The 13,362-nt window shown below is 41.6% G+C and overlaps 1 protein-coding gene and 1 long non-coding RNA gene across 3 annotated transcripts; one reads left to right on the forward strand and one right to left on the reverse strand.

The window, feature by feature from the left end:
* Positions 1-2,014: 2,014 nt before the first annotated feature.
* On the forward strand, positions 2,015-8,610 carry LOC135612723 (uncharacterized). The gene is made up of 4 exons (XR_010487066.1): positions 2,015-6,110; positions 6,215-6,298; positions 7,750-8,030; positions 8,114-8,610. It is a non-coding gene; the product is annotated as an uncharacterized LOC135612723 (long non-coding RNA).
* Positions 8,611-10,850: 2,240 nt separating this feature from the next.
* LOC135612724 (NAC domain-containing protein 21/22-like) lies at positions 10,851-13,181 on the reverse strand. Of its 2 annotated transcripts, none has more exons than XM_065109336.1 (3): positions 12,808-13,181; positions 12,063-12,283; positions 10,851-11,516 (listed from the first exon to the last, which is right to left on the reverse strand). In XM_065109336.1, exons 1-3 carry the CDS (start codon positions 13,112-13,114, stop codon positions 11,130-11,132), a joined length of 915 nt encoding a protein of 304 aa, XP_064965408.1. In that variant the 5' UTR covers positions 13,115-13,181; the 3' UTR covers positions 10,851-11,129. The 2 variants fall into 2 exon arrangements, with proteins under 2 accessions (XP_064965408.1, XP_064965406.1); XM_065109334.1 differs by having other exon boundaries at positions 12,018-12,283; positions 12,808-13,179.
* Between the last annotated feature and the right edge of the window lie 181 nt (positions 13,182-13,362).

The following is a 13,362-nucleotide window of genomic DNA, read 5'->3' on the forward strand; positions in this document are numbered from 1 at the left end:
GTAATGCTCACATATATTCTTGTCTTTCGATTTTGTTCATGCTTTGCACAGTATGTAAATGGCTGACAGTAAGCTTAGTAGCTTTACTTTGATTGGCTTTGGTGGTCGTTTTAGGCTAGTAAACAAAGGTTGTGTCATGTGGACACTTATGGGCATTTCGGTTTGTAGTGGACCATTTTTGACCCTTTGTTGTGCGACCGTTTAGAGCATGTGAAGTCTATGTTTGTAATTTACATTGGCTATGAGTGTTTGCTGAAATGGTTGCTTGTGGATCCTGAGTGAAACGTTTTTTCTAACCCGTTTTCTCTTTTGTAGGTCCTAAGAGACCATAGGAGGTTTTTGAGAGACTGACATTTGCAGATGGACACATAAGGGTGCCACACGACTTAGGCAAAACTAGCTTAGTTCGTGACATTATGGTATCAGAGCGGGACAAAGAGCGGGACAAGCACACTTAGAAACACTTGGCATGCAAACGTGGGGGATCTAGCGGGGTTGTGTTGAGGGTAACTAGCACGCATGATCGTTTGGGAGAAACGAGCATGGAGATGTAGGGAAAGGAGTCGCTCAAGGAGCGGGCGTGTGAGATTGATATTTACAGAAATGGCCAACCCTTCGCGCGAGAGGCACCACGAGGATAAGCAAGCTGGGAAGAATGTGTAGCGCACAAAGGTTGGGATGGCTGAGTTCGAGCTACGGCTCGACGTTGGCAACCATACTTGACGGTGCTCAAGACAAGCGGGGCATTTGGTAGAGGATAAGATCATGCAAAGTGAAATGGGTTGCTCAGCAACCGAAAGAGTTGTGTAAAGCTCACAGAGGTGAGGGAAATTGCTAACTTGAAGAATTCAATACTCATGTAAGGGCTTATATGCGGACGATAGAATGTTCATGGCCATCCTAAGGTGACTGAAACTCGCTATTGTGGAGCATTGAAACTTTCTCTTCGGCATGAGAATGATATTTCTATAGGAGGCTGAAGTATACAGCGAGTTCAGCATGTTGCTAGGCCTTGAGGGGGGGCAGCGAGGGTTGTATTGGTGAGGAGTCGCAATCTAGCAAGTGGGTTTGAAGGGGCAGAACAATGCACAGTTTGTTCTGCAAGGTGGAGTAGTCCAAGGGATGGTGGTCTCCAAAACTTCTAGAGGGAAGGATCCGAAGGACGAAGTTACCCCAACGGGACAGATATCTAGGAGGGATAAGTCCCGGTTTTCTAAAGGGAGAATTATATGCAATGGACTACACATGTTGAGGAGTACCTCAAGACAACAACTCCATAAAGCTCAACGAATCGAGCGAGCGATGAGGAGTCATCATATGATCTCGTATGAAGTACTGCATTGGTGGATGCATTGCGAGATCAAGTGAGGGAGCGACCTAAGGTGACATAAATGAAGGCACACTTGGAGCCGATATAAATCAGACTCAACGAAGGGCTGACCCGTGGAATGGTTGGGTGTAACTTGGAGTGAAGCAACTTGGGTGTAACTTGGTGAAGTACCTAAGCCGTATGAAGGGAGTCAACATAAAAGATGGAACATGGAGCGGAGGCACGAAGCTTTCTTTAGACAAACGTCAAGGACATGAACTCTTGCAGAGGTAAGAGGGGGATAATGTCGTTCCATGGGTCCCTCATTTTGATGGAGTAGACTTATCTTGCATGGTGCCAAAGACAAAGAGAGCTTTAAGGCATTTGACGGAGGAAGGCGACTCAACTTGCAGAGGCGAAGTTGGGGTCAGAAGGCCTTGGCACGGAGCAAGAGGACGCGGAGGTGGGTAATCTTGAAGAATACGCTACAGTGTTGTCATTCGAGTTGCAATGAAGGAAGCGGTGCACAGTGGAGATTGTGTTGATCGGAGTAGAGGCTCAAGATCCAAATAATGGTGCACTAATTTCAGCAAAGTCAGTGGACTCCAGAGTTGCTAGGTGATGAACTGTCCTAGAGCTGTGCTTCGTTCAGGTGTGACCCGAGAGCGAGTGGACGAAAGTCGATTGTCAAATGAGCGAATATAATTGAAGGTGGAAGAGGCTTTACGATGTGCTGGCAGAGGCCACACATGGAGGGATCGTAATCCAAGTTCATCCCACAATGATTAGAATGCAATGAAGATGTCACCAAGAGGTGACATGATATAGCGGATCGTGGTGGAACAGTTCATGGTAATGTGATACACACGAAATTAGTCCCGCAAGGGACTAGATCATACAGAGGTATGATCGGGAGGTATTGGGAGCTCCACTCTGGTGAACAACACGACAACAAGAAAGGCTATGGATTTAAGGAGTGAATGTCATAGTACTGCAAAGGCGGGTCTTCCGTGTATGCATTGAATTTTGTATCGGATGAAAGCTTTAGTCATCAGCATATGGGGGTTATGTATTGCCAAGGGAGAATTTCGAATGCAAGTACTAGTGAGTCCCATGGGGAGACTTGATCATGCAGAAGTATGATCGAAGCGGTTGGAGAGTTGGATTATTCCAGAGCTCATATTCGCTTAAGGGAGCCTGACAAGTCAGGGGACAAGGTCGAGTAAGCGAACGTTGCTACCAAGGAAGCTAAGGAGAACAGAATCAGTGCGAGCCTTGTAACATGATGGCAGAGGCTATGCATGAGAGTTGCAGTCTGTCTTTCTATCGACCAAGGGGAATTGCTCGGAGAACACAAAGGTGTTGAAGTAGGTGGTCAAAAGGAGCGAGAAAGTGACAACGAGTCCAGAGGGACTTAGCTACCCAAAACCAAGTATCGGTTAGAATAGAGGTAAACTCGGAGGAGTGCCACAGTGCCGCGAAGGCGAATCTACTGATCACGAAGAAAGGGACGCAGATACGAGCTGACAGATAGTAGGGCCATGGGCATGACAGCGCCATGGTACTGCAGAGGTGGGACTTTCGTGGAATCATCGATCCCTTGCTCTCATGGAGGGAGAGCGCTTGGTCATGAAAGGGGCTGAGGAGGTAGAGAATGCAAAAGCAAACTCTAAGTACTGAGACAAGGCTGAAGGGCAGAGGCCAAGAAACTTCGTAAGACTGGTGTCAACGAGTTTCTCATCAAGATAACCAAAAGTTGAGGACTTCGGATCGATGCATGAGTGCTCGACCAAGGAACGAAGTAGGCAGTATATGGTGCTGTACCTTTGCTACTAAGAGGAATAGGCAGCAGAGATGATAGAGAAGATGGTACAATCCCAAAGGCGGCCAAAACTATTAGATTCTTGTTCCAAGTTGGGGTGAAAACTTCTTACATTCTAGAAGTTCAATGGCATTGAGAAGGTGAATCACAGTAGCTAACTCAACGCAAGGAGTGCAAATACTTCAAGTGCTTTGGAAGTATGAGCAAAGCGGGTGAAGGCTAATAACCAGCTCGATGCATAGAGTACAACCCTCGAGGAGGCAAGCGAAGTCAAGTAACCTTTGCTTTCTCAACTCTTAAGAGAATAGGCGAAACCGAGTACTCAAATTCTCTTATATATCCAGCAGAGGAGCTCTGCATAGCTTCAAAGACCCTTTGAAGAAACTTAAGGGAAGACATTGGTTGTCAAATCCTCATCAATGGTGATCGGTGCTGCTGAGCGTAGATTGTCCGCTTCATTTCCTAACAGAATGTTAATCGAAAGCAGAAGTGATGTGATCCTACTTGGAAATGACAACTAAGTGGAAGAAGAATCGATAGGCAAATTTTGCGGAGGAAGGACCCAAAAACTTTAAAGTCTGCGAGGCGATGCTTGTTAAAGCTCTAACACGCATCCATCCAGTTCAAGCGGCATGAGGCATTTGAGAGACTAGTGCATACCAAGGATGATCTTTTCCTTCATCTGAGGGATCCGTACGAACTAACAGGGATCAGCACAACTCAGTCGACCCCAGACCAGAGTCAGAGTCATTAGCGTGTTGAAGTAGTATGGTAGATCAAAGTTTGACTACTCAACAACAGCGGTGGAGTGCAATTGGGAGCCAAGAGGCACATTGCATTTGGAGCAGAAGATTCAAGGCTCAGCAAAGGCAAGGAGATGTAGCATCTGCAAAGGCTTCAACGAGGACGTCGAAGGAATAAGTGGGGGAGAATGTCACAGACAAAATTGTAAACGAGGTGTTTGATGTAATGCTCATGTATGTCCGTGTCTTTCGGTTTTGTTCATGATTTGCACAGCATGTAAAAGGCTAACAGTAGGCTTAGCAACCCTATTTTGGTTGGCTTTAGTAGTCGCTTTAGGCTAGTAAACAAAGGTTGTGTCATGTGGGCACTTGTGGGTATTTCGATTTGTAGTGGACCATTTTGGACCTTTTGTTATGTGATTGTTCAGAGCTTGTGAAGTCTATGTTTGTAATTTGTATTGGCTATGAAGTGTTTACTGAAATAGTTGCTTGTAGATCCTGAGTGAAACACTTTCTCAAACCCGTTTTCTCTTTTGTAGGTCCTAAGGGACCATAGGAGATTTTGGGGAGGTTGATCTTTGCGAACGAACACGCAAGGGTGCTACACGACTTAGGCAAAATTAGCTAAGTTCGTGACATCTATTAAATAGTGTTACTCAAGAAGGGAGGTTCACACCCTTTCATTTTAAACACAAATATAAGCTCACTCATATGATGTATGCGGATGATATTTTGTTTATGTTTTAGAGCTAACAAGAAGTCTTGCAAAACTAGTGTCAATATCTTTCGTATGTATGAGATCCTCACTAACCAACGAATGAATCTGGTAAAATCTGAAATTTTCTTCCCTTGTGATAACAACCAATCTACTAAAGCCTCTATATGATTTCTTTGTGTCGTTTGCCGGTTTATGCTTTTGATAACCATTTGCATGAAATTCAATAGAAGTTAAGCTCTTGGCAAGCAAATTTTTTATCGCAAGCTGGTCGCATTACTTATATTAAATCGGTTTTGATGGCCTCCCCTGTCCATATGTTGTCTGTTTCTTGGATGCCGGTTCATTTTCTGAACAATATCAATAGAATGGTTTGGAACTTCTTATGGCAGAAGAACTCCTCTACCAGGGGTCTTCACCTCCTCTCTTGGGATACCATCACTGCAGCTAAGGATAAGGGTGGTCTTGGAATTCAACATTTGGTGTTTACTTTTACTGCATTGCAAATTAAGAGAATATATAATTATCTAAACAAAACTGACAGTATTTGGTGCAAAGTTGTTTATGCTAAATATGGAGAGGTTTATCCTTGGCAGAAAGGCTCTTTTGTTAATGCTAGCTGGTCTTGGCGTTTGTTTATGCATTCTATGTGGGATTTGCATTTGGCATTTTCATGTTTAATTGGTAATGGTTGTTTGGTTCACACTTTTGACCACAGTTGGCTTTTTGATATGCTGATTTCTTATATACCTACTTATGTAAATATGGATTATGTGCATAAGGCTTCTACCATTTCTACTTTGATTTCTGATCAGAATTGGGATGTTGCTAAACTGGATTTGTTTTTCGGATCCCTGCTTGTCGATATGGTTTTAAAAGTGGATTTATCATGTGTCCCCAATGACGATTCTTGGATTTGGACCCTTGACTCAAAGGGGCAACCATCAACCAAGGCTACATATGGCTTTCTATCATCTCACTGTGCTGCGGATCATGTACAATCTAATGTGTGGTCTAGTCTTTGGAGAATTCCTGCTGTTCCTCGTACTATGTTAGTTTGTTGAAAATTACTGCATGGTCGATTAGCGACTTCTCATTACATAGCGAATTTTGGTATAATGGGAGCTAATTCCTGCTTTATGTGTGGTTTTCATGAAGACAGTTTATCCCACTTGTTTTTTGGATGCTCCTTTTCACACGCTGTCTTTTATATCATTAAACAGAAGCTAGATATCTCCTTCAGATTTTATGATATGTGGCATACTGGTGCATGGTAAAGGGAAGGTGATGAGTTGGGTAAACAATCTTGTTTAACCCTTAAAGCCATTATTGCATATGCCTTCTGGATGATCTGGAAGGCTCGGAATGATGTCATTTTCAATGGTAAAACAACAACCTCTTAAAGTATTTTCTGTAAGGTGGTGGCTTGTATTGCTGTCGATCCTGTCCAAAGTCCTCCTGAGGGTCCCCCTGCCCCTTCTTCCCACATTCTTGTGGTCTGGAGGTTGCCGGAGCCTGGAGGTGGGATGGTTTAAGTTGAATGTGGATGGTGCTTTTTGTGCAGATTCTGATCTATGGGGTGCTGGTTTTTGTTAAGGATGATGCGGATTCTTGTTTGTTTGCAGGTCGCAGCTTTTTGATGGACAAGGGCATTCTATATATGGAGATGTTCGTGGTGCTTCAAGGACTTTGATTGACTGCTGCTGATGGTATGCAATGGATTATCATTGAATCTGACTCCATGGAGGTCATCAAAATCCTGAACAAGGAATCTGATCCTCCTTGGAACTTAATCAATTTAGTGTGAAATGTATGGTTTCCTTCCAGAGCATTGTTGTTGTTCATGTGTATTGGGAAGGAAATAGATGTGCTGATTGGTTGGCCGGCTAGGCTCGGTCAACTAATAACACTTTTTTTGTGGTGAGGCCACTGGCCGGATCCTCTTGCGGGTTTTCTGAGTGCTGATGCGTCCAGCACTGGTTGTATTCGCTCTTTCACTTAATATATAGCCATTTAATTTTGGAAAAAGAAAGGTGTTGTGTAGAGTTATTAGAAAAGTAAAATAAGCAATGTTTCAATTCAGGAACAATGAAATCTATAGCCTGATGGAAGATAAATTGATGCAAAATCTATATATTGTCTGGGCATGTTTAAAAGTGATGTTTATGTGCTTGTTTAAAAGTGATGTTTATGTGAGTTGACGAGATGAATGGCGTGTGAAGAGGTAGGTAGAGTCTAAGAAGAATTTACTGCAAAAATTTAAAAAAAAAGTTTCAAATACTTTTGATTTAACTAGAGATATCACATTACATGGAGCTCAAAAGATCCACGTAGCTGACCATTGGTTTTTATTGTTGTTGTGGTAGTGGAGTAGAGCTTAACTTCAATTGTGACAATTCATGAAATTTATAGTTTCACTTTGCCTAGAGAGGCTCGCAAGCTGATTTTAAGTCAATAATATGTTACACTGAAATTTAGGAGTTAAATCTAATAAAACTGACTTAAATTGGATTTAAGGTTTTTTTAGTTTTGTTGATTTTCAAATTTGTGATTGAAATCTAAGAAGGATAGTGAGACTCTTGATAGGCTGAGAAGCCAAGGCATATTCAAGAGCTTTTGTCCCTAATTTACATTTTTATACTTGTAGATTTGTGCCTATGAGATTAGGATTTGCTATGTGGATTTTGTAAATCTGAGATTTTTCAGGCTAGCAGTATGCTGTGGCATAGATTCATCTGGAAAAATTTGATGTCCAGAATCTTAATTCTGAATATATGTGTGACCCATACTGATTCCACAGACTTAATTAGCCAAGAGAAATCCTGTTTGGCCAAGGGAAACAGATTATGTAATGTGTCGGACGAGAGTATTTTTTATTAGATTGCTCATGTTATTTCCTTGGTAATGATTCATTCTCATAATATTGTAAATTTGAATGATATTAATTTTCTTCATCCAAGAGAAATCCTGTTTGGCCATGGGAAACCAAGCATATCTAACAATTTTGCTTGACCTCAGTAAGTTCTTTAATGTCTTTATTTTAGTGTAATTTTTTTTATCACTCAGTGACATAGATCTCATCTATCTGTGGAAATAACGTTTTCTTGGAAATATATTTTTAGTCGTATGAGACAAGGATTAAATTCTTAATCTAATACAGATACCGATCGATGATCAAGCTATACCAGAGAGGAGGAGCGATGGTAGCAGAGTAAAAACAGTGCTGTAGTGGTAGGAGGAGAAGCAGGACAACGGAAGGAAGAAGAGAAAGAAATAGCAAAGTCTCAATTTAAATTTACGCATAAATTAAATCTGTTTAAGTAGATCGATGTCAACAGTATTGAGCTTAATTGATTATGATGTATTATTGGATACTCCAAGGGGATGATGAGAGTACTTCCTATTAACTTGAGCATTGCTGATGGATCTTTTACTCCAAGGGTATGACCTTTTGGAACAGAGTAGAGGCTCTTACTCTTTTACACTTCTATGTGATGGATCTTTTAACACTGATGATTGTGCAGGTACCGGCTACTGCTTCTTTGATCAGCAGAAATGTTAATCTAGCTTCTGGTCCTCTGCAGGCAGAATGCCGAGCGATAAGGGATGATTTACCAAAAGCCTCTCAGTTGAAGTTACATGATATCATTGTTAACTCGGACTCACCGAAAGCCATACTTATTTGTAATAGAATTAGATTCATATCTTGGCATTTGTGAAATATCTGTAATGATGTTCCCAAACATGCTGAGGAAGTTAGTGTTTTGAGTTTTGAGCATGCAAACAGATTGTCAATCCGACTAGGATTTTTTTGTTCTCCAGTATCGGATGCGATTCCTGTACTTTTGGGGACATTTGAAGTCCTATCAACTGAGTTGAAGGTTTTTGTTTCAAAAAGAAAGAAAGGAAAAAAAAAAAGAAACTTGAGCAAGTGCTATTTGGAAAGAGTTAAGATCATTTCAATTCTTCCAGGTATTGCAAAAAGATACATATGGAAATGATCCAACAGTGACTGTTGGTTTCAATTGATCGTTGTAGCTGCATAATCCATTTCCATCGAGTCCTCACACTTGTTTACCTACTAACTTGCATTTCCTTCGATCTTCTTTTGTCTCTTGTTTGTTGTGGTTTGGCAGGCTTGCTTAGACTTGAGAACAATCACCCTGATCTAACATCTGCAGCAGCCATGCAGCAAATGGAGACTTCTGCTTTGGACAGGCCGCAAGATTTGACCATGATGTTGCAAGGACTGGTTTGTTTCATGCTGCAAATAAGGTACGATGTTTTTGATGGCTTTGTTCTTTATTTGCCGGCATTTTGATGGCAACATAAATGCTTTGCTTTCTATCTCATTTTAGATGTTTTTGTGTGTGTGTGTGTATATTAGATTGAATGATGTTATTTCTACTGTTCGACCAATGGCTTCTTTTGCATCATAAGAAAAGCGACAAAAGTCGAGGGACACCATACCTTTTAGAAGACGGAGAAAGCGTGTGGCTTTCATGGATGGACTACAAATGGGAACTCTTCTCGAGATCAAGAAACACGACGACGACGACGACGACGAGGACGGTGGAGGAATTGTATGCAGCGGAGATGGGGAATGGGTCCGAGGAGCCAAAAGTGTGTTTCACATGCTTGAGTGCATGCATGGTTGCAATCTTGATGTTGTCTTCTGCTTGCGTCTCGGGGACGACGACAATACGTGGCTGTGTCCTATGTTGATTAGGTTAAGATTAGGATAATTCTGAATCTGATCTGATTCGAATTTATCTAACCAAATCGATTCAAAATTGATTAGTTCGGTTCGATTAATCGATTTATAATTATAAATAATTTAAAATTATATATATTTTTAAATGAATTGATTTAATTTTATCTTATATAATTATAAATCAAATCAAAATTTTCATCTAATTGGATCGATACAATAAGATTTATAAAATTAGACCCATATAAAACCCAAGTACATAAGGAATTTTGTAAAATTAGTTCGATTCGATTAATCGAATGAATCGATCATAATCGAATCAATTTTAGAAAAAAATTCGGTTCAAAAATATATAAGATAAAATTTCAGACCATCAAATTTGATACGTGAATACGATACATCACAATCAAATTAATATTTCATGTCAGTCAAAATATTAGTCAAATAGAAAATCGATTAATTGAAAAAAATAAAACAATAGATAGATAAAATGTCGCCAGCTGCTCCGCACGTGCACATGCCACGTGCAGGACACGAGCAACCGCATCATCACGACAAGATTCGTACGTGAAGACGTCAAATCCAAGTAAATATATTTGACCATTTCAAAGCTTGCATCGTCCAAAGTCAGCCACAAACTATTGTGTCGTTGTCGACACAATGAATTCTTAGTGCTTCACACCACACCATCTTTGACAAGGAAAGAGAGACGACGAAAAACTAGCAGTTCGATTGTGCCTTGAATTCGATCGAGAGAGAGAGAAATTAGTAGACAATTAATTAACCTCACGAAGATCACGGAAGAGCCAAAAGATTGACCTCATGGAACAAGTCAAAAAAGGGCAATCTTAAATTACGTGAAGTCAAATTCCTGATAGGATTCTTCCTCTTTATGTAGTTCGATTATATTGAGAAATTATAACCTCTGCATATTTTTCTATCCTACTTATTCCATATCTATTTTTATTTTGATAAAGAGTCGAACCATATAAAACAAGAAGAAAATAGAGAGATTCGCAGTGGATCAAAAACAGATAATTGAGGGAGGAAATAAAGCATATCCTATCAGAGGAGAAGAAATTTTGAATGATAAATGATTTATTCATGCCCAATCTCCATGATCTTTCGATATGTTGTTCTTGATATCAATCTTTACAAGATGAACGACAATATCGGCAATCTCTGTCGTATTATTATTAGTACTTTTTGCCTTGCAAGGGTTTCTACTTGTTCGAGTCATTCTTCGCATGTATCTTTGATTGAGGAAGATGATGGACTCCATAACATGTGATTATGTCGAGGGGACAGGCTGGTCCTTTCAAGAAGGGAGGCTGCTACGGATTGAAGGTAGCTCAAGAGAGACAAAGAGAGAGAGAGAGAGAGCAGTAGCGAAGTCAAACATTGATTGTAATGAAGGTAATGAAGCACATTGCATGTTTCCTGCGTGCATGGATTGAACGTGCAAACCCTCCCTGCACACACCGACACGCATGCAAGCCATCCTTATCTTCATCTTGAATTCACTTCCACAGGTGTCTCGGTCACCAAAAGCCAAGAGAAGAGATCAGTTAATGTTAGGCTAAAGGAGCTGTAAAGCTCCTTCCGATCGAAGCTTTTCCAAGATCAATAAAATCCCCTATAGAAATGTCTATCTTCTTCTTGCTTTTGTGAAGATTATTAACAACTATAAACATGTACTCCAACTACTTAACATCTGTACAGATCTATTTCAATCGCTCTCTTCCAGTCGAAATCAACATTCATGTCTACTGTTGGAAGCATGCAACTCCCACATCAATCCCCACTTGTCCACCACAGGTAGAGTGTAACTATCCTTGCCACCTCGGTAGCTCGTACCTCACCATTCCTGCCTCCCCAAAGCTGTGCTCAAACCCCAAGTCCAACAGGAATCCCAGCTCATCCTCACACCTCGAGCTCATCCCCACCATACCGGCGGGTGCGCTTCCCATCTCCTGTGGGAAGTCAAGAAGGTTGCGCTGCAGCAGTGCCATGTTCATCAGGAAGGGGTCTGAGCTGTTTTCCTCCTGCTGCAGGAGAGCAGGGAAGGATGAGCCAAGCTGGTCATGGCACACATCTGGCATGGGCTGGTCCACGACACAAGCAGATGACATCCGAGTGGGAGAAGAAGAAGCAGTCTTGTCATGATCCGACTCCCCTTTCCTCTTGTGAAACACTCTACAAAGAACCCAGTCCTCCTGCAGATAACATTGCGCACCAAAATGAGATATTATCGCAGTAAAGCATTCCATGCATCATAAGATAATCAATCACACACATATATGTCCATTATGAATTCTCGGAGTTAATAGTACGTTTTGGCATCAATTGTTTTCACCTGAATAGTCCAAACAGGCCATTCAGTTTGTGAATATAGGCATGTCTTTTTGCAGCATCTCTTATCTCTACGATGTGATCTTCTCATTATCTTACTACTATTTATCACTATAATAGATTCTTATCATTTAACTTTCCAGTCGACAATTGCATTCGCTTCACCATATAGTACTTACATAAGCTCTACGGCCAGCAATCTCATCAAGCAATTCTGAAAGATAAAACCCATTTCGGAAACAGAAAAAGATTGTGCTCGTGATGTAAGTTCTTGTCAGGTAGTGTTGCAACAAGGATGTGGAAGAGAAGACGACCAAAGCAAAGATTGCATGATCCTACGATCAGATAGTAACTATGCACGATACCCTGGGAGGTGAGTGGGGAGTCTCCAGTCGGAACTCATGCATTACCCAGCCAGTCTTTGCTCCATTCGGAGCTCTGCCTCCATAGAACACCAATGTCTTCCTCATCCCAACCCTTGCGTGTGTTCTTGGATCACAGATTATTCTATCCTTCCCGGTAGCTTTCCAGTATCCCGATTTGGTTGCTCGGTTGGTGCGCGATCCGGTGGCGTATTTGCGGTCGCGGAAGCTGAAGAAGTACCACTCGTTGGCACTCAGTTTAGCCACATCTATCATCCATCCAAGAAGACAGATTAGCGCAATACAACCGTAGACCTCATGCAAATTCCTATGGTTGCATAGCAGGGCATATACTCGCAAAGGGTTTCATCTGATTACTACTTCAGCCTCAAATTTGTTGTGGCTTTTAGATTAATTAGTGTCTTTTATGATTCTAATCTGGGAAAAGAGGTCTCACAATCACATCAAAAAGAGTTCAACAAGCTGTGTTTGGTCAAATTATCAGTAGCACGGTGGGAAAAGTGAGCACAAAGTGGAAGTATCTTTCACAGAAAGAGAAGAAAAGAGGCTGGTAGAGCAGCTCAGGATCGAATTATAAGCTTCCGAAGAACCAAAAGAGGAAAAAAAAAGGGGGGGTGGATGAATTAATAGTTTTTTTATGTTTGATGCAAAGGATAAGTGGCAAAAACGGGACTTTGCGATGATCTGTTAAGGTTTCTATCGGCTAAGCCAGTCGGCACCTTCATGAAGTAATTACTTGGGAGCTTAAATGGAACATAAACTGAGAACTCACCTGGAAGCTCCCACGGCTCACTAGTGTGCAGATCCACCTCTACCATCGTCCCCTCCGAGCACCGTTCGCTGGTCACCTTCTTGTAGAGATAGTGGCAGACCAGCTCCTCGTCGCTTGGGTAGAACCTGAACCCCGGCGGCAGTGTGGATTCTATTTCTCTCAACCCCATTCTATCCATACGCCTTGGATCTGCTTCCTTGATTGGATGAACAGTCTTCGAGTCCCTCTCTCTCTCTAGATCTGTTGCGAGAGCTTGAATTCTTGAGAGTAGCAAGGCTGGAGGGTTTATATACCGAAGATGGCGCATTAAAGTTGGATTGTGAGTCTATCAACTGCAGGAGAAGCGTGTACCGACGTCGCCATCGCCATCGCCATCGCTGACAAGATGTCAGGGCACTGATGCTTGTGCTACTGAACTAAAGAAGACCGCAGTAACAAGTAATCTCCAATCTGCTCCACGCTTCAATGCACAACGATTTTAATGCATTAAGGTTGTAACGTACGAGAAATAATTCCGATGACGATGACATGTTGGCATGAGGTGTGGCAATTGGC

The sequence above is a fragment of the Musa acuminata genome, chromosome BXJ2-5 (genome assembly GCF_036884655.1).
Source record: "Musa acuminata AAA Group cultivar baxijiao chromosome BXJ2-5, Cavendish_Baxijiao_AAA, whole genome shotgun sequence".
NCBI classification, from domain to species: Eukaryota; Viridiplantae; Streptophyta; class Magnoliopsida; order Zingiberales; family Musaceae; genus Musa; species Musa acuminata.

Coding starts and splice junctions, on each gene's coding strand:
- LOC135612724 (XM_065109334.1), bottom strand. CDS start 13,114: ATGCGCCATCTTCGGTATATAAACCCTCCAGCCTTGCTACTCTCAAGA. Junction 12,284..12,807: donor TGAGCCGTGGGAGCTTCCAG/GTGAGTTCTCAG, acceptor GATGGATGATAG/ATGTGGCTAAACTGAGTGCC. Junction 11,517..12,017: donor CTCCCCACTCACCTCCCAGG/GTATCGTGCATA, acceptor TGTTATCTGCAG/GAGGACTGGGTTCTTTGTAG.